The sequence below is a fragment of the Balaenoptera acutorostrata genome, chromosome 20, assembly GCF_949987535.1.
Source record: "Balaenoptera acutorostrata chromosome 20, mBalAcu1.1, whole genome shotgun sequence".
Taxonomy (NCBI): Eukaryota; Metazoa; Chordata; class Mammalia; order Artiodactyla; family Balaenopteridae; genus Balaenoptera; species Balaenoptera acutorostrata.
In genome coordinates, this window is record NC_080083.1 from 46,847,340 (window position 1) to 46,871,707 (window position 24,368).

Genomic DNA, 24,368 nt, shown 5'->3' on the forward strand with positions numbered 1-24,368 from the left:
AACCAGGGCAGGGCAGGGACAAGGCTTCTCTGCTGACCTTCGCTCCAAAAGAGGCCTCCTCCCCCATCAGACCCCCAGGAGCAGCAGCTGGTTGAGGACATGCACTTGCACTTCCCAAAGCATGCTGGGAGGCCAGTGGCCAGGGAGGGACTCTGAGGCTGACAAGTAAATGACCAAAACCACTGCACGGCCGTGTGTCTCATTTCTCCTACAGAACCGTAAGTCCCTGAAGGCTCCTGCCCTGCCTTAACTTGCCCCACCCCAACCTGCATGGCTGGACATAGGATGCGGGCACTAAATATAGTTGTCATCTCCAGGAGGGGACCCAGGCTCTGGTCTGGTCCAACCTGGTATATAACCTTGGATGGGTCACCTCTTTCCTCTGGGCCTCAGCTTCCCCAGAATCCATAGAATGGGATGACCCATCCCCGTGCTACATACATCTGCGGGGAGGCAAGAACTCATACTTTGGAGGCCAGCAGCTCTGTGTTCTAATCCTGAGACCACTGCTTGCTAGTGGCATTCGGGAGCCTTCACACCTCATAGCCTCCGTTTCCTTGACCATGAGATGGGCGTGGTCGTGTCCAATACGCAGGGTTATTGCAATAAAGCGAGACAAAATAGGTACAAATAGCTGACACGTGGTTTATTGGTTTATTGTCTCTCCTCTCCCACTAGAGTGGCAGCCCCACGAGGCAGGGACTTGGTCTCCTTCACTGCTGCACCCCAGCACCCGGGGTGGTGTCTGGCCGGCCCTCAGTAGGAGCTCCCTAAACCATCGCTGACTGAGTGGATGAACAGAACAGGTGCTCGATATATGATAGCTCTGGTTGTGATTCTAAAATGTGCTGAGACAAAAGCGTTTGAAGTTCATGGTTGTTGAGAAAGGAAATTCTGGGAAGCAAGAAATAATCTTCAGGGCTGGCATGGGTGTCTCTGTCGCTCTGTCAGCCAGTGGAGGACACCAGGGAAGCTGGGCTTACCTGGACCAGGGGCAGACATGGTGTGCCCGCAAGAGCCAGGCAGCAGCATGCACGAGTGAGGTGGGAGGTACTTGGCAAACTGGGGAGCCCCCGTGCATCCTGTCTGATAGGAGTCCCTCTCTCTAGCTGACTGTGGCCAAGGTGGGAATGCAGGACCAATTTGCCAGTGCAGCTGATTTTACAAGAGAAACCAGAAAGCCAATTGAAATCAAATCATTTTTAAAAGAAAAACACAAATGAGAGCAAACAAAGCCCAGCTGTGGGCTGGGAGGGGTCCTGTGTTGTAACCCAACCCTCTCAGGCGGTGTGGGCAGAAGGAGGGAGGGCCCGGTGGTGGGGCCCCTGGAGTGGCCGCTACGGGGTCCTCATCTCTCCAGGCCTCTCAGGCAGTCCCAGCCCCTGAGACACAGGAAATGCTGACATGCTGCCGAGATCCAAAAGGCAGGGTCACACACAGCCAGGGAAGCAGTTGCATCCCTGGGCTCTTGGACTCAGGGTGGATCCAGACTTGGGGCTCCCAGGCTCTGGGTAAGTCAGCTCCCATAATCTGGCCCAGGTTATTAAAGTTCAGTAAATATTCATTGAAAGAACCTCTTCAGTGTGACTCTGAACACAGCCCTCCATCTCTGGGCCGCATCTGTAAAATGGGCACAGTTATGTAGCTGCACCTACCTCACAGGGATAATGGGGAAATCAAGTGAGATTAAAGGGACAAAAGTGTTTCCAAAGATCAAAAGTGCTTTACAAATGCAAAGTGTGGTCGTCCTTGTCATCATTATTACCATGAGCAAGACAAGTTTTGCCAGAGCAGAAGAGGGGGCCTGGGACCCAGAAGAGCAGAGAATTTACAACGACTTTACAAGGAGGATCCGGATCAAGCCCATCAGAGCTCTTGTGCAGAGGGGATCCTGCTCACTAGCTCTGGGACAGACCCGGTCAAGGGACACGGAGCCCACAAGACCTTCTCCCCAGCCACTTGGTGTCCAGCTCAGTGGGCGCCCCAGTCAGGGCAGCTGTATCTCCCCAGATAGATGGCTTCCAGCAAATTCACACGCCCCAGAGCAGCTGCCCATAAAATATAGAAACTATATAAATAACATAAATATTTTCTCATATATCTTAGCTATATAAATTATTCTCTTTTGCCCTAAAAACTATATATGCGAGGTAGACAAAACAAAATACCCTGTGAGTGTTTCCCTTAAAGCTGTAGAAGGAGAGGTCAGTGGTCACTGGTCCCAGGGGCCCCAGCAGGGCTGAGGTGGACCTTTGGGAGGCAATTGGAAGAGAACGGGGTGGGAACAGGGAAGTAGAAGAGGGGAGAGGGCTGCACAGGGAAGACCTCACAGGCTGAGGGGCCCTCAGAGCCTGACCCGTGCCCTTGGCCTGGTCAGTGTTAGTGGCCGACTGTGACCACAGCCCCTCCGAGGTTACCCTTTATCTTCCTGCCACCCCGGCACTGCCAGCCATGGACTTGGGATGCAGATGACATGTTGGTGGACTGGGTGCCCTCTTCCTGCTGCCTTACGCCTAGGGCTGAGCCAGGGTGGAGGCAGAGTTGGGGTCTCAGAGGAGGAGGATGGAGCGGGCTGGCAGAGGGAAAGTCTCCTTGCAGTTGGGGAGCGGAAGAAACTAGGGAAACAGCCCTCTGTCCTTTTTCTCTTCCTGCCAAGATGTGGGCCAGCTGCTTGGGTCAGCAGAGTCACTCTCGGGAGGGGCCTCAGGTCAATTTGGCTGCTCATCAGAGCCTCTGCAGCCAAAGATCCTTCCAGCATCCCTCCGGATGCTGCCTGATCCATCGAAGACGGGGCAGCTTCTCCTCACCCGTGGAGATCACAGGGAGCCCCGGGGGCTTCTTCCTGGGGCTTGCACAGACGGTTTCTCAGCATTCGGCTGATTCTGAAGAGTTTCCTGTCTCAGCAAAGGGTCAGCAACTCTGGGTTCCGGGAGAAGGGAAGCTGACAGAGGGCGCGGCAGGGCCAGCAAAGCAGCCAAGGGCGTCCCGAAGGAGGTCACTTCCTCCCGGCTGGCATCGGGCTCTGCTCTGGGAAAGCACACAGCTTCCAGCAAAGTGACCCCTGCAAGGTCCTGATCCTGAACCAGAGAGGTGTGTGTCACTGAATGAGAGTCCTCAGCCTGGCAGGTCCAAGGGGTGTGCATGCATGTGTCTGTGGGGTGCCTGTGTGCACCCGTGTGTATGTACCAGCTTCTCTCTCCTCCCTCTCAGGGCCTCAGTAGGCAGCAATGGAAAGGTCCACAGGATCAGAGGGAATTAGCAGTCACTTCTCTTCCTCAGGTAAGAGCCAAGGTGGGGGACCATTAGTAAATGAAGGGGTCCCCCAAGGAGCCAGGCTTAGCAAAGACTTTCCCACGCCTATAACGCTAGCCCTAGTAAAAATCTTAATTAGATGAGTAGCTGTGAGTGCACAAACGTAACCGAATCAGAACTCATAAACCAACTCTTGTGTATCACGAATGCCAGCTGCACTGGGGCCTCACAGCATAAGTGGACCCCGGTCACACTTACAGCTGGACTGACCCATCCCAGGCAGACTCCAGCCTTTGCTTCTGACCGACCCTGCCTCCCTGGGCCTTCGTGGCCCAGAAGCTCACCTCCCAACATCTTGCTGGCTCTAGGCCACTAATCCCAGGAATCGAGATCGCGGGATATACCCCCTCTCCTCTCCAAAACCTCAGTCCTGCCCTCCTCTTGGCCTCCCTTATTTCCCTCCACATCCTTCCCACTCTGCCCTCCCGCTCCAAGTCCTCAACAAGGCTGGAGACCCTTGGGTTCAGGGGTGGGGCTCCCACCTTTCGAGTTGAGGGAGGGGAAGGCTGATGGGACCCGGTGGGGAGAGGAGCACAGGTGCCCTGGCATGCACATGGGTGAGTGCATGCACGCTGCGTGCACCTGCCCAGGGGGGCTGGCTGGACAGCTGGGTGGCCTCAGGGTGGCCCAGCGCCATGCGAGGTCCTGGCAGAGCCCAGCTGGCACACTGGGCAGTGGGCCTAATGCTTACAGGTGTACACAAGCTCCTCCTGCACGCATTGCTGGCACTCCACGTAGCAACACCACTGCACCTGGCAGTGGCAGGAGAAGGCCACCAGGCGGCTCTGGGTGTCATAGCCCCGCCCGCAGCATAGGCTGCTGCAGCTGGCCTCCCGGGAGCACACCCTGCCCGCCGTGCCGGGCGAGTACTTGCTGGGCCGGCAGAAACTGGGTGAGTCCTCCATGTAGACCAGGTCCCCAGGCCGTGGGGCCGGGCCCTTGGTGGAGCTGCCTGCTCTGGCTGGTGCCCACAGCTCCAGGCGGCCCAAGGCCTCGTTGGTGGCACTGGACACCTTGACGGCTGAGTCGTGGCGCAGCTTTAACACCTGGCCTGTCTCGCGGAATGGGGAGAGCTGCTTCCAGCAGGTGCGCACGGCGCAGGAGCCCGACACGCCGTGGCACTTACACGTGGTCCTGAGGCCACTCTTCACGGCCTGCGAGGAGAGGCAGAAGGGAGGCGTGGTCAGAGACCCGGGCCCACAGACCCTAGAGCACCAACCCTGGCCGGGGAGCAACAGGAAGATGGGAAAGAGACAGGGGAAGGTCCACATGCGGGGGCAGATAAGACTCAAGCTGGCCCACGTGGCACCTTAGTGCAAACTAGCTCTAGGCGCCCCTTCCTCTGGGCAGAGACGGTCCTCACATCTTGGTGAGAGCAGTGTGGGCCGGATCTTAGCCCCAGCTCCTCCCCTGGCCCGAAGTCCTTGTGGAGCAGACAGCTTGCACAACTGAACACAGCAGCCCTGGTTTACACAAACTCAGTGATAAGGAAACAGAACACAGAACACAATTTCTTAAAGAAATGGAGCCCTAGCCTCTCCCAGCTTTCTGGTCCGAATAGACCTAGATACTTTTTACCCTCCAGCCCTCCCACTACTGTGTGACCTCAGCCAAGTTCCTTCCCCTCTCTGGGCCTCCTCTGTCTTCCCATCTGTAAAATGGAGAAGGGACAGGGGTTGTACCAGATCAGTTTTCAAACTACCTTGGCTTCTAGGACCTCCAGGAAGGCCAGTGCTTGGAATGGAGACCCTTCTCCAAACACGTTTCTGCCTCACCAAGGCCCCATCCTCAGCCAAGCTCGCACCTGCTGCCCAGCTGATAATGATGCCCAGGATCCTTCCCTACTTCCTGGTACCTGGTAATGGTCCAGAATGGACGCCCAAGGAATGTTGGTTGAAAGGATGAGGCTCATCCTGGGCCGGCTCTGTGTGTGTGCTAGGGGGCAGGGCGGATAATGGCCTCCTAGAGACTTGCTCCCCAGCCCTGCACTCTGGCTGGGAAGGGCTTGGGTCACCCGGGAACGTGCTCACCTTGATGCCCACGTGGGTGTTGTGGGCATCTACCCGTGCCCGCAGGTCTTTGCTTCCTCTCTTGGGCCCCAGGAAGTTGTTCAGGAACTTGGTGCTGTACTTGAGGTTGTCGCCGCACACGCCCCACTGCCAGGCCTGCCGGCTCTCCAGGCCTGGAGAGTCATCACAGGTGCAACGCTCCATGCGCCCAGCGCTGCAGGCCCGGGCCAGAGTGTGCGTGAGGGCGGCCGAGGACACCGCGTACAGGAAGGCCGTCTCCTTGAAACCTGGGCCAGGCCCCGGGGGGATCGGGAGGGAGGAGGAGAGTGGGCTCAGGGGCTGTCTGCTGCCCTCTGAGGATAGAGCGGGTGGTGGGGCCGCTGTGGCGAGCAGGATGAAGGGCCTGTGAACCTGAGGGCACAGCTCAGGGCCGCCCCCCTGTCACCTGCCCCTTAAACTCAGGATGCAAGTTGCTTTTTAAATGGAACTTCCAATTCCCAAGGGAGTGTGTGCCCAGGTTCTAAGGGCAGCAGGACAGGGCCTGCTCCTTCTACTAAACAGGTGAGAACACAGATGCAGAGAAAAGTGACATGGGCATCTGGCGAGTGGCGAAGCTGGGTTAAACCATTGACCTTGACTCCAAGCTGATGTGCAAGCAAGTTGGACCGACCCGTTTCTGAGCCCCTGATCCTCTGAAATATGCTTCCTGTGCTTCCTGATGCCTCTCAATGTCACCCTCTGCTACCTACTGGGGAGTAGGCCCAATGACTGAGTGACCTTGGGTCTCCCTCCTGACTGGTCCTAAACCAACCATCCACCCACTTCCAGGACAATCACAACACTTGCACTATGGGATGCAGCCCAGAGCTGGCCTCCCCTGTGAGCTCGCTACCTTCTACCTGCTCTCTGATGTACCTGGGGTGCTTGTGACACTGAGGTGGGGGGGGGGCATCAGCTCTGCTCAGACCCTCCCAGCCACGGGGAACAGTTGCCTAAAAGGGGGTGGGCTGCTCTGACCCACCATCACTCCCTTTTTTGTCAAAAGCCCGTTGATGCTTGGTGATAGTCACAGGATGACCTTTTCCCCCACTTGGGCTGAATGCTTTCTGAGGGAAGATGGGGTCTTGTTCGGCTCCGTATCTCCAGCATCCAGCACAGTACCTGGCTCGCTGAGAGCCTCACCAGATGCTTAGTGAAGTGATGGCCAAGTGGAGACATGGGGTGGGCAGGGAGGGAGGGAGGTAGGGTGGGAATGGAAGGGAGGGAGGGAAGGATGGACTGATGCTTATGATCAACAAAGAAACAGGTGAGTGAATGAACAAATGAAGTCTGCTGTTGGGCTGTGTCATGTCACTTGGCCAACTATTAACTGCTATCCCTCCTTATCTGCTCTCATACCTTTGTGAGTGTGAGTGTGTGTGTGACGTGTGTGTGTGTGTGTGTGTGTAGGAGGCTGAGGGAAGGGACTGGGGGACCACCCATCTCATCTGTGGGCTCTTCCAGGAATGGGTGGTGCTCCTCCTCTCCTCTCTTGCGTCCTCCTTGCTCCCCTGCCCCCGCCAAACAGGGAAAAGCTAGGCCTCATTAACTCCAGGACCCTTCTTACTCAGGACTGTGCTGGGTTTGTAAGGGCAACGTGGCCTGGGGACAGGGGCCTGGGGAGTGGGAAAGGCAGCCTCCTCCTCCCCAACCCTCCTCCTCCTAATCCTCCTCCCAGCCCTCCTCCTCCCAGCCCTGCTCCTCCAGCCTTCCTCCCCGCAGCCCTCTTCCTCCCAGCCCTCCTCCCCCAGCCCTCCTCCCCCAGCCCGCCTCCCTCCCAGCCCTCCTCCTCCCAGCCCTCCTCCCTACCTCTCTTGAGCAGCCCCGTCCTCCCCTCTAGGCTGCAGTTCCAGCGCTCATGCCGGAACTGAAACTGGCACTCGAGCAGGCTGAGGTGTGCGGCATCCTGCAGGGTCTCAGCCAGGCCTGGCTCCCGCCGGCAGAGCTGCTTCTGCCGGCGGGACAGCTTCAGGAGGTCACACTGCTTCAGGTGGGCCCCACCCTGTGCTGGGGCAGGGGCGGTGCCCAGACCCGGGAAGGGTGTCAGGACCTCCCGCCCGGTCAGGCTAGAGGAGGCAAGAGAGAAGGGAGACCAGTGACCCTTGGATCGTGACAGGGGAGGAGGAAGGATGACCATCTCTAAGAATGTGGGGCAGGTGAGTGGAAGGGCCTTCCTGGGGGCTGCATTATTCACCCTTCTAGGAGGGAGGCTGGCCCCATGGGGTCATGCCCCCATTTTACAGAGTAGGAAACCAAGGTGCTTATAACAAGAGCTAGTGCAAGCTCTCAAACCCAAGTTTTCCAGAAGCCAAAGTCTCTGCTCTTCTCACCCACCTTATTTCCCAAACTTGCCCAATCAGAAAAATCATCTGAGGTGCTTATTAAAAATACAGATGCCCAGGATCTATACTTAGCAATTCTGCTTCTCTTGGTCTGGAATAGGACCTGGGAATCTGTATATTTTCCACATTCCCTGGGCAGCTTTGAGGATCAGGGCAGTTTGGGAAATATTGCGCATAGCATTGGCTGCTGCCTGGCTTGCATGTTCCTAAGAGGGGCAGGCAGAGGGATGTCGACATTAAGAAGACGTCCAGCCAATTTCCCTGGTATCCCTCTCTCCCTTACATTAGGTTGCTGCCCAAGTAATGCTATGCCAACGTAACTTGTTTCCATAATCCCCAGATAGATCTTTAACCATCTGGCCACTCCATGCCTGTTACAAAAAGATACTTAGGGAATACCCGAATGGATGGAAAGGTGGAAGGATGGAGAGATGAAGGGAGGAAGGAAGGATGGGTGGATGGACTGACAGGTGGATGAAGATGAAAGAGGTATATTTTCATCAGGCCACCAGCTCCAGACTCTTTGCTCTACTATATCTGAAGTCCATGGATGCTGAATCAGGCTGCCACGTTCCAGTGGCCTGTCACTTCCTAGCTGTGTAACCTAGAGGCACTGATTTTCTCCTCTGGAAAATGGAAAGTGTGATCCTCGCTACCTCCTGGGGCTGCCGGGAGGATTATTTGAAAAGTTACTAACCACAGGGGCTGGGACTTGCTGTTTCACTTTCCTGCTAGCTGGAGTTTCTCAAAACTCTTTCCTCTTGCAAGATGCTTTACTCTCTAACCTGGGCAGAGTCTTCCCTTTGTACAGATAAGGAAACAAAGGTTTTACAAAGAGGCAGTGACTAACTTGAGTCTTACAGCTGATCAGCAGCAAGGTGGGGACTACAGTGATTTTTTTTTTTTTTTGGCTGTGCCCCGCGGCATCTTAATTCCCCGACCAAGGATCGAACCCATGCCCTCTGCAGTGGAAGCTCAGAGTCTTAACCACTGGACTGCCAGGGAAGTCCCAAGGTGGGGACTACAAATAGAGCTCAACTTCCCTCCGCCCAGAAGCGGTCCATGAGATGTTTCTCCCAGTTCAAAATATCTGCTGTCCTGTACCCTGGTGGCCCTCGGAGTGGGTGAAATATACATCACTCTGGCACCCAGGCTTGAGGAAGCAGCCCCTTTCTGGAATTTGCTGGCCTTGTGGCCGTGGTAAAAGATCAAAGGTGGAACCAGGCGATGGCTCTTAAAGCTCCTGCTTCGATGTGGCACTTGTCACTTGTGTGGCCAGGTCTGGGCTGCACCCCATAGTGCTCAAGTGCCACCAGCCAAGGCAAGCCCTGTGGCCAAGCCCTGAGTGGTCAGAGAGGCCCACATCCCACAGAGCCAAGGGCACGGCTCTCCTGCTTGGAGCCACCTGCCCCAGCCAGGACATCTGGCTGGATGCCACACCCTCCCCGTCTACCCCAGGGAGGGTGTGGGTCCTGGCCAGGTCCCAGGTGCCCCCAGAAAGTGCCCGTAGATCCCAAATCCATCAGGTGCAGCCAACCCAGTGTGGAGCAAATCTCCGAAACCCCCGAGCAGAGACAGATGCTATCGGGCTCCTCCTGGCCCAGCCCGGCCCTGGGCTCCCCTCCCAGACAGGGTGAGGGCAGGGACCCGTTAATCATTAATCTGGGGGCAAATGGGTAAATTTCCAGTCCACCAGGTCTACACCCAAACCCCTCCCTGCAGTCTGGCAGGAAACCCTTAGAGCTTGACCCTTGGCAGGTCCAGAGCAGAACCCAATGTCAACTCCAGCCCAGGATACCCCACCCTGACTGGCTTCCGGTGTGGAGGGCAGCTTGGGGGCTGCAGGAGAAAAGGGCACAGCAGCCATCTAGCCCCTCGAATGTCTTCCTCCCCACACCAGGGGCTGGTGTGAGGGGCAGCTTCTGTTCACGCAGTTCTTGTGTTTCAGAAATTGGGACCTCCCTTGTAGTAGTGATTAACAGATGAGAGAATGAGCAGGGAATGATGGGAATTTTGGCCAACAGGACTGCAGATCCTTCAAGGCCTGTCTCAAATTCCATTATAAGAATAATAGCTATTATTTTTATATCATTAAGCTATATTATATGTTATATAATGTATAATTTATATTCTATTATATAATATTATCTACCACGGTTTTTGGTTTTTTTTTTTTTTGGCCATGCCATGTGGCTTGTGGGGTCTTAATTCCCTGACCAGGGATTGAACCCAGGCCCAGCAGTGAAAGTGCCAAGTCCTAACCGCTGGACCACCAGGGAATTCCCTTATCTACCACATTTTGAGTGCTTATTACTAAGCCCTTTAAATTACTCTTTCAGACACCTGTTGGGTTGGCTGCCTACCTGTTCCTTCTATCTACATGGTTACCCTGTCGGCCATTTTATACCATATGGTCTTGCTGCTCTGGCCTGTTGATTGGACCACTGAGGATCACATGACCCAGGCTGGGCCAATCAGTTCTTTCTCTAGGAATTTGGAATTTGACTTAAGAGAGCATACATTTGCTTTCTCTCTCTTTTTCTCTCTTTCTTTGACTTAAGAGAGCATACAGTTGTTTTCTCTTTCTTTGGGCTTGTAACTCAAGAGATAGAAAACTGGTCCAAAGAGAGAGAAAAAGAATGAACCAAACCCATAGAGAGAAACAGAGGTGAGAATGGGAGGGAGAATTTGGGGAGCTCTTCAGCCCCTGGCCCCAGAATCTTCCTGTGGTCATCTCTGTTCTTACTTGAGACACTCCTATCTGTAGAACGATGTCAAGGCTGAGAGTCAGTTTGTCTAATTAAGGGTGCCGTCCCTGATCACCACCTTCTGACAGCTGTGGAGTACCAGCACACCCTACGCTGCACTTGTGAGCCAGGCTCGGCAAACACATTTTCCCCCCATCAACAGGCCACTGTTTTTTTAATTTCGTGTAATAGACCCTGTGATTGATGGCCCCAGGAGTCCAGTATAAAGTCGGTTAATTTTATTAGCAGTAATGACACTTAGTAGCGATTAATGGTCAGGAAAGGCAGCCAACCGCACAGGAGCTTCAGGCCATACTGGGCCCTGGTCTGCCCAGGGCTGCTCTCAAAATAGGCCCCCTCACACTGCCTCAGGGGCCCCCATAGGACCTAGGAAGACAACTGAGAGACATACCAGGACCCAGTTTCTCTTTTATTTGTTTTCTATGTTGCAGTTTGGGACCATTTTTCCTTTGAAGAAATAGTGCCAGGACATCAAACTTAGAAAATACCTCAACTGATTTCCTTAAACAGTGCTAGTAAATGCTCTGACACATGCCCTATGGATGCCATGGCATCTGCTAGAGATGGTTTCTTCTTGGACCTCAGAAGAATTCTAGGTGTTGCAGGTTCCAATCTGTTCCGGGGTCCGTGGGCATGATCCGTTCCCATTGAAGAAATCATTCTATCTGGCATTCCAAGCCTGAGAACCCCACCCACCAAGCCTTTCTGCAAAAATCTCCACATGTTAGTTGAGCATCTTGAGGGTAAGATGTACAACCAGAGAAGATGGAGTGAGCTTCGTTGAGTCTAAGGAATCCAGACAAAATCTGGGGCTTTAATGAAGACACCTCCCCATGGTCAGGTCGGATGCTATCAGTCAAGCAAGTGAGCAGTGTTCTGGACTGAAGAGCAGAGGACAGATTATCTGCAAACTTGCTGATTACCCTTCTGGGCTGAGGGATAAGAGCGCCTTCAGGCCCCTGCCTGACTCAAGTGTCCCTGAGACACCTGGGACCAACCCTTCCCCATCAGTTGCACCTGCTTTGGCCGAGCTGGTCTGTCTCCCCCATTCCTGTTTCCTGTCGGGCTCTCCCAGGTTGACTTCCAGCCTCTTTTGTCCCATTAGGAAAGCAACCACCCCACGTGACCAGCTCCATTCTCCTCCCTTCTTTGCCCCGAGCCTGTGCCCCTCTGTCCTTTGCACCCTCAGCCCATGGCCCTTGGCGGTCAGGTTGATAAGACTGGAAGCCCCCACCCTCACACAATGAGATGCCTTTGGCTTTGACCCCAGAGCCTCCCCAGCCGCTCCCTCCAAAGTGGGAAAAGTCAAGGGTGCCCCTCCGGACTTCATCTCACATCCTACCCACCCAGACCCCCTCTGTCCATGCCTGGTCTTTCCCGCCCGTGCCTTCTTTCACCCTGTTCAAGGCTCACCCCATCCACAGTTTTGGCTAAAGCTGCCCTATCTGGGATGACCTTGAAGGAAGCAAAAGTAGGTTCTCCCAGGCTTTGGGGAAGCCTCCCAGGAGACTGCTTTGGTCTATCGTCCACAGGACCCCAGGGACCAGTGAACCCCTGAGCAGAACTGGAGTTCACCCTGGAATGATCACCCGCCACTTGCTAGAGTGTGGGGACCAAAGGACCTCAGGCCCCCAAGGCTGTTCTGGCCTGGGTAGTCTGGTCCCAGCTCTGCCCTCACTCACTGGTGACCCCAGGGATGTCCACTCACCCCCTAAGCTCATTCTATCTAACAAATACACCTTGACTAGTAGGAGAGCATGACTGGAGCCAGACTGCCTCAGTTCAAATTCCACCTCTGCCTCTTACTAGCTGTTCTACCTTGGGCAATGCACTTCAGCTCTCTGTGCCTGATCTATGAAATGCAGATAATCACAGGACCTATTTCACATGGTTATTGTGAGGATTAAATGAATTAACATCTGTAGAGCTCTTAGAACAGTATCTGTCACACGGTAAGCTCCAGGTTAAGTGTCATTCTTAAGCATCTACTACGTGCCAGGTGCTGTGCTGGGTGCTGGGACCCACACTCATAACCTCAAGGAGCTCACAGTCTGGAGGGAACTTGGCTGAATTCAGAGCACTGCAAACTCTCCCCAGACCCCAAGGGGCAGGGAAGGAGAAGGCTCTGAACCAGCCCAAGTCCCAGAGGAACAATAGCTGCTCAGGGACCCGGATCAGATCTCCTAACACCATCTGGGTAAGAACCTGACCTCAGCCAGTCCCCTCCTGCCTGTAGTGGGAGGCCCGGGGTGGAGAGGGGGCTGAAGGAAGCTCTTGGGAGCTCTCTGGAGAAGGCCCGGCAGGTGTAGAGCATTTCCCATCACCTGGGGGTGCCCAGGCTCTGTTTTTCCTCCCCTACCCCCATCCCTGTTTCTGCTCGAGAGGGTCTGATGGTTCCAGAGGAGACCGCCCCCAGGATGTGGGTGGGTGAGCAGGTGGGTGGCACAAGACAAAACTGGCGGTTCCCAGGACACCAGGTAATGCCAGCCTGTCTGGACACTTAGCTGGAGGGACCAGGAGCTGTTCCTGGCACCAGGGCTGGTGCCAACTGCAGGCAGCTACCTGGGAACCAGGAAAGCCTTGCCCTGCCTGGAGCATTGGCCTTGGCCCCGCAAAACCCTATTAGATGCTCTGATAACAGGCTTCCGCTGCAGGGCCATTTGCATGGTAAGTGCACCTTTTGTGCTTTCATCTCAAATATCTCAGCCCACCTCTCCCGCCCTCACTAAATCCCCCCATACACACACACACACACACACACACACACACACACACACACACACTCACAATCACACTCCCCACCCTCACCTGTCCTCTCCAGTCGCCACCTCTTCCCAGCAGGGGAGAGTTAGCGAGGACAGTGTCTGGCCCAGGAAAAGAGGGCACATGGCTCCGGGCAGTCCTTCTTCAGAGAGGGGGCCCCCTCCACACCCCTGGCTCCTCTCCCCTCCTCCCGTCATCTGAGGGGCCCCGAGGTTTACACTGCTGAGAAGCACATCCCTCTCTCCATCCTTCAGACTCCTCTCTCCTTGACAAGACTCACTGTCACCTCATACCTCCTCCATGAGGATGTCCTTAGTGAGCAGCCTTAACGGCACATTTGGCGGGTACCGTTTCCCACTTTTCCTCCAACTCCTCCTCCCCCATCCTTTCACTCACTCTTCTATTTAAATATCAATATTGAGCATCAGCTTCAGGCCACAGAAGACCAAAACAAACCAGACTGCTCGCTGTATCCTTGTCTGGGTCTCAGCCTTCCTCTCCTCCCCACCTCTTAGCCTCAGAACCCACCTCGAGGACTGAATCAGCACACCTCCCCGCCCCCCACCAGCCCACCCCTGGCTCAGAGAGAAAAGAGACTGGCCCAGCTGTGGGCTTTATCTCCCCGAGAACAGCTCCACTTCCTGTTTTGCAGCCGCCCGACTGGGCTGCCTGCTGAGGATGGCATCGTGGAGACGGGTGCTCAGGAGCTAAGTGGGCAGCAAGCAGGCCGCCCAACAAGCTTGCTTTGCATCTCAACAATCTCGGGCATTTAGAGCCTGGCTGGTGCAACACCTGTGGAGGAAATGCTTCCCCTTTCTTCCTTCTGTCTCCCTGCCTCTCCACTCAGGCTCAGGCTGAAGCTGAGAAGGGGAAGTCTTTGTCCCTGGCATGGATAGATCAGGTGGCACAGTGGCCATGGAGGGTACCAAAAGTCACTCCCGTGCAAAGGAATCCCTCCCCTTCACAAGTCTGGGATGATAAGCATCTCCCCCACTTCCCTGGCTGGGTCCAAATGTACACCACTTGAATCATTATATTCTAGGGCTGGGGAAACCCTTCAGGATCACCCAGTCCAGATGTTTTGCCCTGATGGCTTCTGGGAGGTACCCCAGAGGCTTCTGCAGTGCAGGCAGGAAGGCAAGAGGTTTGCCAAGTATGCATGTCTCTGCTTTGATCTGTCTGGTGCCCTGGAAGTTCATGTAAGATTTTTGTCCAAGATGATCCACTGAGTTAGTGGCAGGGCTGGGACTGCACCCCGGGTCTCCTGATTGCTCCCATCAAGATTGGCGGTCTCTGCTTTCAGTTTTAATGTAACACTTCAGGGAAGCAAAAGCAGCCTTCATCATAGTAAATGTCTAGGGTGATCGGAACGCAAGATGGGTAGGACTGAAGGGAAGGAAGACTGGTCAGGACTCCTCTGGCCCCCTGAGCAGCTGAAGGGAGAGAGGACCCTGGTCTAAAACTCAGTTTCTTTTCAGCCAAGAGTCAAGAAATAAAGCTTGGAGCAGTGGCCTGCCAATTCATATTGAAGTGTGAGAGTCTGATATAATAATGCCAGTACCTGAGAACATACTTTGCTAGACAGAGGAAGCTCAAAGGAGAGAGTCTGGGATCATGAAGAGGAGAGAGAAAGGGGAAGTCTGGGGTGAGGAAAGGAAGGGGAGGAGAGAAGGGGGGCTGGAAGCCTTAAGATAAGCTTCCCCAGCTTCTTGGGTTCACAGGCCCAGCCCTGACCCAGGGGAGGAGTCGTTTAGGGGACACAGCATGGGGACGGCAGGGAAAGGCAAGTAGTCGCTGAGGCTGTATCATCTTGGGGCAACCAACACCCACACCCAGCTCTGCCCCGACCATGGGATCCTGGCTCGTGGGCTGGGCAATTTTGGCCAAGTTTTTTTAACCATGGGAAGTTGACCAACTAACCAGCTTGGCAGGCTGTCGGGTGGTCACCCTTATCCCTGAGCCCAGCAGGCTCAGGCTGGGCTGTGGGCCCTGGGAGGGCCTGGCCCCTGGTGAATGCCTTGTGTGTGATCACCCTGTGATGAGGACAATTCCATTGTTTACATATGCTCTAGGAGGAGATGTCCCATGCTGCAGATTCCATTTGTCCTCCTGCAGGTCCCAGGGACGGCTCATGCCCCTCCACACCCCTCCCCTCAGCCCTAAGGATAGCAGGAACCTCCAGCCTGCTCAAGGAGCCACTCCCTGAATATGCCTAGTGAGGGCCCCAGCGGTCAGGACAGCCCCAGGGTATGGATGGAGTTATAAATGGCTTCCTTGGGAATACAGCAGGGTCCTCCAGAGCAGGACCAGAACAACTTCCCACCTCGGACTCTCCTGGATGCAGAGCCAACCAGGGTTGTAGCAAAGGGCCCCTCCCCTCATGCCAGGCCAGGCTCCTCCTTGTCTTCCTGCCATGGCTAACTCAGTCCAACCTCCATGCCTTTCTTCATGCTGTAATTGCTACCTGGGTTGCCTTTCCCAGTCTAAAAGCCCTCATGGATCCCCTGGACTCTTATAACCACAGCCTTTTTCAACACTTGACTCAAAAATGCAGGGAATGGGAAGGGTGATCCTGAGGCCCTATCTAGCTCTAGTAGCCTAAGATGCTTGTCTGCCTCTTCCAGGAAGTCCTCCTTACTTGCCAGCCCCATCCCATTCTAACCATCCAACTTCTTTGTCTTCTCCCAGTTTTTCAGGTGTAGTACTATTAGTTCTGCACGGCTCACTTTTTTTCTTCCTCCTCAGGGCTGTATAGACAGTCTCTCCAAGTAGGCTGTAACCCCCTTGGCAGAGGTCCTGGTTTCTCATCCCCTGAGGCACCCCCATCCCCAGCCCAGGCACCTGCTGACTGCATACATCCCTCAGGTGTTAACGCCAGACAGAGTATAGCTCCAGGCTCTCCCTCAGTCCCCTCCACCCCCAGGCCCAAACCACTGGCCTCCCTGCCGTCTCACTCCCAGGCTGCAGGGGTTACCTAATATCCCCCATCCTCACCACCAAACCTTCCCAAGCTCAAGCCTCAAAGGCTCTGGAAGGGCATGGCTCTGGAGGGGTGTGGTTCCGGAGAAGCTTCCCTGTGGCCATGCCTGCCCCAGCCCTCAAACTGGGATCTGGACCAACCCAGATCTCAGGGCAGTCTGGCCTCGGTCAGTCAGACCCTGACTCCTCCGACCAGCTCAGCCCCTATGGGGACAGGGAGAGCCAGGTTGCTTCCCTCTGAACCTCAGTTTCTGGGGACAGGCTGTGCTTGGGCAGCCAGAGCCTCCCTTTGATACACAGTGGGAACCTGGCCCAGGTCTTTCTTTAAAACTCAATGTACCCAACCTCTCGTGATGACACGTGACAGGTTCAGAAAATTTTATCCACGATTCCGGACTCCAGAAATTTCCGACAACTACAATTCTTGGGTACAGTTGTGGCAAACTCATGTGGCAGCAAGACTTGACCTGAGCCAAAGTGAGAATATTTATGGTCTATATTTATCCCAACATGTAGGTGTTTTTCTGCAAAAATAATCGTGTCCGATTACTGGGGGCTGCCCTATACCTTGCTAGGGATATTATGTTATACGTGGTATGTGTATTGTATTATCTTGCTAAAATTTGAAAACTCCTGAAATCTGAAACACATCTGGCCTCAAAGGGATTGTCCCTATGGGGAAAGCAGACCTTCTCTGCTCTTGCCCTAAAACTAGTCTCTTTGGAATTTCCAAGACAGACTGAACATGGTGGTTTGATTTTCTCTAGGCTCTTTGAGACTCTTCACCTTCTCTCTTCAGTCTCTCCAGTGAGAGGGTCTGGGCTTAAGGTGTCTGCCCCACCCCCAGCTCATCTCTGCTGCCCCCAGGATTCCCATGGAAGGCCAGGTGTGGTTGACTTCCGGAGTCTGATGGGGGCTAGTGCCTGCTCTCTGCTTTGCTTCCCATTCCTATGCTGACAGAGGCCAGGTCATGGCCAAGCGGCATGTGCCTGAGAGGGCCATGCAGAAAGAGCAAACGTGATGGGGCAGAGAGGGAGGTTCTGGGGGCGAGGAAGGGTCAGCAAAAGGGAGAGGGGACTGCCCACCCTGACACTCACTGTGGACCAGGAAGCAACGCTAGGGACCGTGGGTGGAGTCAACCAACAACAGGGCCCCAAGACTTCCGCTTAAAGGGCGCTATGCACGCTTAAAGGGCGCTATGCACGCTTAAAGGGCGCTATGCACGAATTGGAGACGTGAGCACATAAAAAATTAGGTAACAAACCAAGAGTTGAAGACATGCAGTGCAAGAGATACCTACGACGTATGCCAAGTGAGAGATGTAGGCTACAGGGTGGAGGGCTCAGAGGGTCAGAGCTGCCCAGGGGAAGGCAGGCCTCAGCTGGTAGTCAACAGACGCAGGAGGCAGGGATGAAGAGGTTGGCTCCGGGTTCTGACAGACTAGAATTCAAATCTAGGTGCTGCCCACCACTGGCTCTGTGGCTGTGGGCAAGGCACTTGGCCTCTCTGAGCTTCTCCATACACCCCCACTCACCTGTAAATGAGGATAATTCCACCAGCATCTACCTCCTGGGATGTCACAATGGTTAAATGAGATTATGCACATAAAGGGCTGAGTATAGGAAGGATTCAAATTACATAACGACTGGGATAAAGATGAAGAGAGGAAGGAACAGATGTCAAAAAGATACTCTTTAACCTGGGATGCTCTAAGACAGGCCACTAGACTTCCTGGACTCCATACATGTGGAGAGCATTTCAGCACTTTTATATACATAAAACCCTCATAACGACCCTGCAAGGTAAGGATTAGCCCATTTTATAGTTGGGAAAACTGAGGTCAGAGCAGTTAACTGACTTGCTCTGGGTCACGGTTAGTATGTGGTTGGCTGGAGGATTTGAACTCGATCTGTGTGATTCCAAGTCCAGCGCTCCTTACACTATAGCAGGGCATTAGGCTGGCTCCCATCCTGCTCAGGCTGATGCCAGGGTGAGGGTCTCCCTCACAGCACCTGGCCCACCTCCTCCTGAGCCCAACTTCTACCTGAGCACACAAGCGTAAAGGCACCAGGACCTCTCTTCCTTAGGAGATTCCAACCCAGGTGTCCCTCCGACCCCTTGCTTCTCTCTCTTCTGTTTCCTCCCCACTCACCCTCAGAAACTCCACCACCATCCATTGAGGAGGCTGGTTTGACCCCAGCTCTAGAGTCCAGCTCCACACGGGTTACAGCTGAGCCCAGAGACAAGCTAGCTTAAATTCCTTCCCCCAATACAATGATTCTTATCAGTGATGTTTGGCTTGCAATCTACCACCCCAAAGCAGTCAAATTTCTTTTACCCTTTCTTCCCTCCAACCGTGTTTTTCTCAGGACCCAGTCAATTCCTAAAACTGTTTTTAAAAAAACATCCAAATACATAAAACACTTAGGAATAATTTTTTAAATGTTTGTAAGACCTATACGTTGAAAATTATAAAACACTGCTGAAAGAAATCTTAAAAGCCCCCAAAAGAGAGATATGGGTGGTTTATAAACCTGAAGACTCAATATTGTTAGAATGCCAATCATCTATAAATTGATTTATAGATGCAATGCAATCCCGATCAAAATCCCAGCAGTCCTTCCTGCAGATATTGACAAGTTGATACTAAAATTTATGTGGAAATACAAAGGATCTAGAGTAGCCAAAACAATTTTGAAAAAGAAGGACAGAACTTATAGTACTTAGTTTCAAGACTTACCATACAGCTACAGTAATCAAGACTGTGGTATTGGCCTAAAGATACACTTATGGAATAGAATACAGAGTCCAGAAATAAGCCCTCATATGTTGGGTCAATTAACTTGCAACAAAGATGACGATGAAAAAAGGATCATCTTTTTGACAAATGGTGCTGGAACAAGTAGATATCTACATGGAAAATAATAAACCTCAACCCTTACCTCACACCATCCACACAAATTAACCCCAAAAGAATCATAGACCCAGGTGTAAAAGCTAAAACTATGAAGTTTCTAGAAGAAAACATAGGAGGAAATCTTTGCAACCTCTAATAGAAAGAGATTTCATGGATGAGACACACAAAAAGCACAAACCATACAAGAAAAAGTTCAAAAGTTGTACTTCATCACAATTAAAATCTTCTGTTCTTCATAAGATAACAATAAGAAAATGAAAAGGCAAGCTACAGACAGGGAGAAAATATTGCCAATACTTTCTGACAAAGGACTTATATCCAAAACATGTAAAGAACTCTTACAACTCAATAAGACAAATAACCCAATGAAAAAGACATTCAAATGACCATATGATCCAAATATCCAGTCCTAGATATGTATTCAAGAGAAATAAGAACATATGTCCACAAAGAGGGATGTACATGAATGTTCACAGCAGCTTTATTTGGAATAGCCCCAAACTGGAAACGATCCAAATGTCCATCAACTGGTGAATGAATAAACAAATTGCGGTACATCCATACAATGGAATACTACTCAGCAGGAAAAAAGGAATGTGCTACTGATACATGCAACAACATGGATGAATCTCAGAAACATTATTTTGAGCAAAAGAATTCATATGCAAAAGGCTATATACCATATGATTCCATTTATATGAAATTCTACAATGGGCAAAACTAAAGTGACAGAAAGCAGGGAAGTGGTGACGGGGGGCTGGTGGGAGAGTGTTGACTGCAAAGGAGCACAAGGGATCCTTTGGGATGATGGCACTGTTCCATATAGCAATTGTCGTGGTGGTTACACAGGGTATACATTTGTTAAAACCCAAACCGTGCACTTAGAATACATGCATTTTATTGTATGTAATGTTGATTTGGAAAAAAAATTAAGGTTATGTTTTGCTTCTTCACAATGATGACACTCCCACAACCCAAGAAGATGGTTAGAACCCTAGCAACCACCAAGAGTGAGCCTGTACTGAGCACTTAGTATGTGCCAGGCACCCTACCAGGCCCTTTCATTCATTGTCTGAATTAAGCCTCACACCAGCCTTTAGGATGGGTATTATCATCACCCAAAGCTCAGACAGGTTAAGACATGTGCCTGGAGTCACACAGCTAGGAAGAGGCAAAACCAGGATTCAAACTAAGTTCTAGATGACTCAAAAGCCTGTGCTTTCATAAACGGATCTGTACCATCCCTAGATAGGAAAGAAACCCAAACAGGGCAGAGGTCACACATTTAAAAAGCACCACCAAAGTCAACTATGATTTTAAAAGCTGCATCCACAGGAACTATTTCTAGATACAAAATTCATTGGGATGACTTAAAGACTGGACTGAATGACAAGGCGTAACATATACCCAGCTCATCACATAATACAGTGAGTGTTCATTTATAAAACACCACAGAACTTAATATTTGCAGAATTCCCAAGCCATTTGAGCCAAAACATGAGCTCTTGAGTAATCCTAGACTTCCAAGCCAGGACCATCTGGTTAGGGAACATTAGGACCTCCAGATGCTAAAGACCTTGAAGGCAAGTGACTCGATCGTGGACAACACTGAGAGTGGTCCAGAGCCAGGACAAACCTGGTCCACCTTCCATCCCACTGTCATCGTGCCATCCTCTGGGAGCCCACCTGATACCCGAGCAGGGCTCAGTGCATCCTATCTCACTGCTGAGGACAGAGGAGAATGCTGTGACCTCACCCATCCCACTACAGCCAAGAATCTGACAGATTTAACCAAGTAGGCGAGGGGGCAACCCTTTACCTCCTCACCCTCTGCAGCTCCTTTGCAGCTGCAGCTCTCCTGGGTGACCACACAGTATTAGCTCTAGTGGCTAATACTCTCTGTAGAACAAAGAGTCCAGATTGGCGGCAGGACCTGGTTTCTATCCTGCCTCTCCCACTAGCTTGCTGTGCGACATAGCGTGAGTCACTGAAACTTTCTGACCCTCAGTTTCCTTTTGGGAACTATTTACACCCATCCTGTATATACCTCAAGAATGGATCTGAGGATCAGATGGCAGAGGGGCTGAACAAGAAAATTATTTGTAAACTGCAATACTAGTTATGTTATTATCAGCATCACCAGAATTAGGTGCTAGACTCAAGTAAAAGCACCAGAAGCAGCTGCTGGCTCACTGATTTGGGGATGATGGTTCCTTCATCTGAAAAATAGGAATAATAATACATGACCTGCTTGAAGCAGGGAGTTAGACCAGAGAAACTTTGGGGGTCACTTCCAACTCTAAAGTCTGATTCTATGATTTTAAAAGCCCCAAGAAGATTGGCCTCACCTGCTCTCCTGATGTCTGAATTTTCTTTTATCAGGATGCCAAAACACTTGATCTTATAATCAGAAATGAGACTTCAAATGCAAATGACCTAGAGGAAGGAGAAGCACATTGCCTCACATTCTCACTACAGTGTTATAGATTCCTTCCAGAGAGCGAATTCGGATAGTACGATGGAAAACCTGGCCTAACTGAGTCATGACAGGGCTTCCTCAGCGAGAATTCAGGCTGCATCCTGTCTGTTCTCTGAGACCAAACACAGAACAGCACAAAGCCCCATTTTTAGCTTATTCTCTGAACATTTTTCCTCCTCCCCAGACTGGGGTGGTGGTGGTTGGAGTGTATTTTGCCAGCTCTGTCCAGGGGGGCTCATGACTTGGAAGAGGTGGCTCATACTCACATGATCCCTCTCAGCCCCAACCCATGCCTGATCCACCATCTCCCTTTTCATTTCCAAAACCGCCCCCTTGCTCGCGGCCCTCAAATTCTAACCCTGTGCACTGCCACAAACTCCTTTCCCTTCCAACCACACCAGCCTGGGTGATTCCAGCATCCTGGAGCCCCTCTCCTCCCATCTCATCTGGCCCTTGCCCCATCCTCAACCTCCAAACCCAAGCAAACACAAGGATTGTGAAAATGAGCTGATATCCAAGAGGATGCAGGCACCAGTTGTCCACACCCCTCTCCTGCCCCCACTCTCCATTCCAGCTCAGAAACCCCTGCTGGGGCTGGACTATCAAGACACTGTATCTCCTTAATAATTAGTAACATTAGTTGAGCATTTACTATGTGCCAGACCCTGTTCTAAGTGCTTTACATGTACTAACTCACATGATCCTCCTATGAAATAAGCACTATTATCCTCATTTTACGGATAAGAAACTGAGGTACAGAGAGGTTAAGTGACTTGGCCAAGAGCACACAGCTAGCAAGCAGATGGATTGGGGATTGAGCCCAGAGTCTGTACCCTAACCATTTTATCCCGTCTGCTGAGGAGCAGTGCCTTTTCAAGCCTGAAATCATTGGGAAACGAACATGAATGCACAGTGCTCTTGAAGTGGATAGAGAGGCTCAGTCATATCAAGTTTAGCCCCTTCTCTGTACAAAAGGGGACACTGAGGCCAGAGACTAAGTGATCTTCCCAGGTCACCAGCAAGCTGAGCCCTGAGCTAGGGTCAGGGCTGACGCCACCCGCTATATATTTCAGGAGCGGCCACTGCCCACAGCCAAGGCATGTTTTAACCAGGGGTCATGACCTGGAAATTAGCCCACAGCCCTTATTCCAGCCTGTGCAGGACCTCTCAGACCCTCTCAGACCCTTATTCGCCCCCTCCCTGCCAGGTCCTTAAGAGCAGCCTCTGGCAGGTCACTTGCTTGTCGGTTTTATGTTTTTCGGTTTTTGTTTGTTTGTTTTTGCCTTTGCTGGGGTCAGACTGTAAACGTCGCCTTGATTTGGGGTGAGGATCACAAAAAGTGCCATGATTTAAAGTAAGAGACTGTATATATTTAGAACAGGCTTTGGGTGGAGGTCAGGAAAGTCCCTTCACACCCACGACCCCATCTCCCACCCCAAGTCCCTGCAATTCAGGGTCAGAGAAGGAGGGACAATTGCCCTGTAACTTGCTCTCCAAACACTGCCCACTCCCACCCATTCTCTCCCCAGTTGTCACCCCCAACTCTGACGCTCCTTTTCCAATCATGTATACCGCCTCCCCTCTTACTCTCTTCGTCATTCTCCTGAGAAGTCACCCGACGCCAGGTCTGAGACTTGGTTGGGTTTCCCCCACGCACGGTTCCCTCCCGCTCTCCAGCTGACACTCCCCACGGTCCGCAGGTTCCCCCATCCCTCTTGGATCAGCGCGATCCCCTCCCCCGGCCTCGGTAACAACCCACCCCACCCATCCAGCCAGCCCTCCGGGTCTCCGCTCTGCGGGGCGAAGGCAGAGGGTCGGGAGGGAGCCCCAGGCAAGGACGGGTGGCTGGACAGAGCCCAGGATGGGGGCGGACAGAGCACCGAGTGAGGATCCGAGAGGGCATCCGAGCGCGGGAGGGACGCCTCGGACAGGCAGGGACAGGGAGCCCCGGGACAAGGTCCGAAACGCCTGCAGAGTCCGGGAGCTTGGGTGGGGGTCTGAGACCCGGCCGAGTGGGCGGGATGAGGTCTCGGACAGGACAGGGTGAGAAGAGCGGCGGTGAAGGGGACCAGAGCTCGGACGCTAGAAGGTGCGATCCGCGTCCAAGTCGGGGAAGCCAGAGAAGGAGCTCTGGCGCGAACTCCGACCCCGAGATGGGGCTGGGTACCACCGGGGCTAAGGTCTGAGTTCGAGATCCCGCCGGGGCCAGGGCCAGCGGAAGGGAAAAGTTGGCCTTGCTGCAGCGGGAGGAGGGGAAGGCAGGCGGGCCGGGGCGCGGCGGGCACTGACCCGAAGTAGGCGGCGGCGGCGGCGGCGGGCAGCGCCAGCAGGCAGAGCGCGGCCAGGGCCAGCGCGGGCGGGGGGCGCATGATGCCGGCGGCGCGGCGCCCTGTCGCATCTCCTCGCGCCGCTCAGCGCTAGCAGCGCCGCCACCAGCCGCCCGCGGGGCTTTAAACCCGGGAGGGGCGGAGCGGGCGGGGGAACGGGAGCGGCGCTGGCGGCGCACCCCCGCAGGCGGCGAGCCCCCCGCCTCATTGGCCCCGCCGGCTTGCCCCGCCCCATCGCGGGTGGGGCCACCGCCCCGGGTCCGCCCCCGCCCCGCCCCCAGCTCCCGCGCCCACCCTCCCCAGGTGAGAGCTCACCTGACGCGGTGCGGGCCTGGGGACGCGGCGGCTGAACGTGAAGGCCCCGCACCTGGAGAGGCGAGGATGGGGGTAGGAGTCGGGGACCAGGGAGTTTTTGCCCCTCCAGGCGGGGTGG

At 53.3% G+C, this 24,368-nt stretch overlaps 1 protein-coding gene across 1 annotated transcript; it reads right to left on the minus strand.

The window, feature by feature from the left end:
- Window positions 1–671: 671 nt before the first annotated feature.
- On the minus strand, window positions 672–23,977 carry WNT9B (Wnt family member 9B). The gene is made up of 4 exons (XM_007175863.2): window positions 23,898–23,977; window positions 7,170–7,426; window positions 5,343–5,608; window positions 672–4,466 (listed from the first exon to the last, which is right to left on the minus strand). The coding sequence occupies exons 1-4, from the start codon at window positions 23,975–23,977 to the stop codon at window positions 3,993–3,995; spliced, it is 1,077 nt and encodes a 358-aa protein (XP_007175925.2). The 3' UTR covers window positions 672–3,992.
- Between the last annotated feature and the right edge of the window lie 391 nt (window positions 23,978–24,368).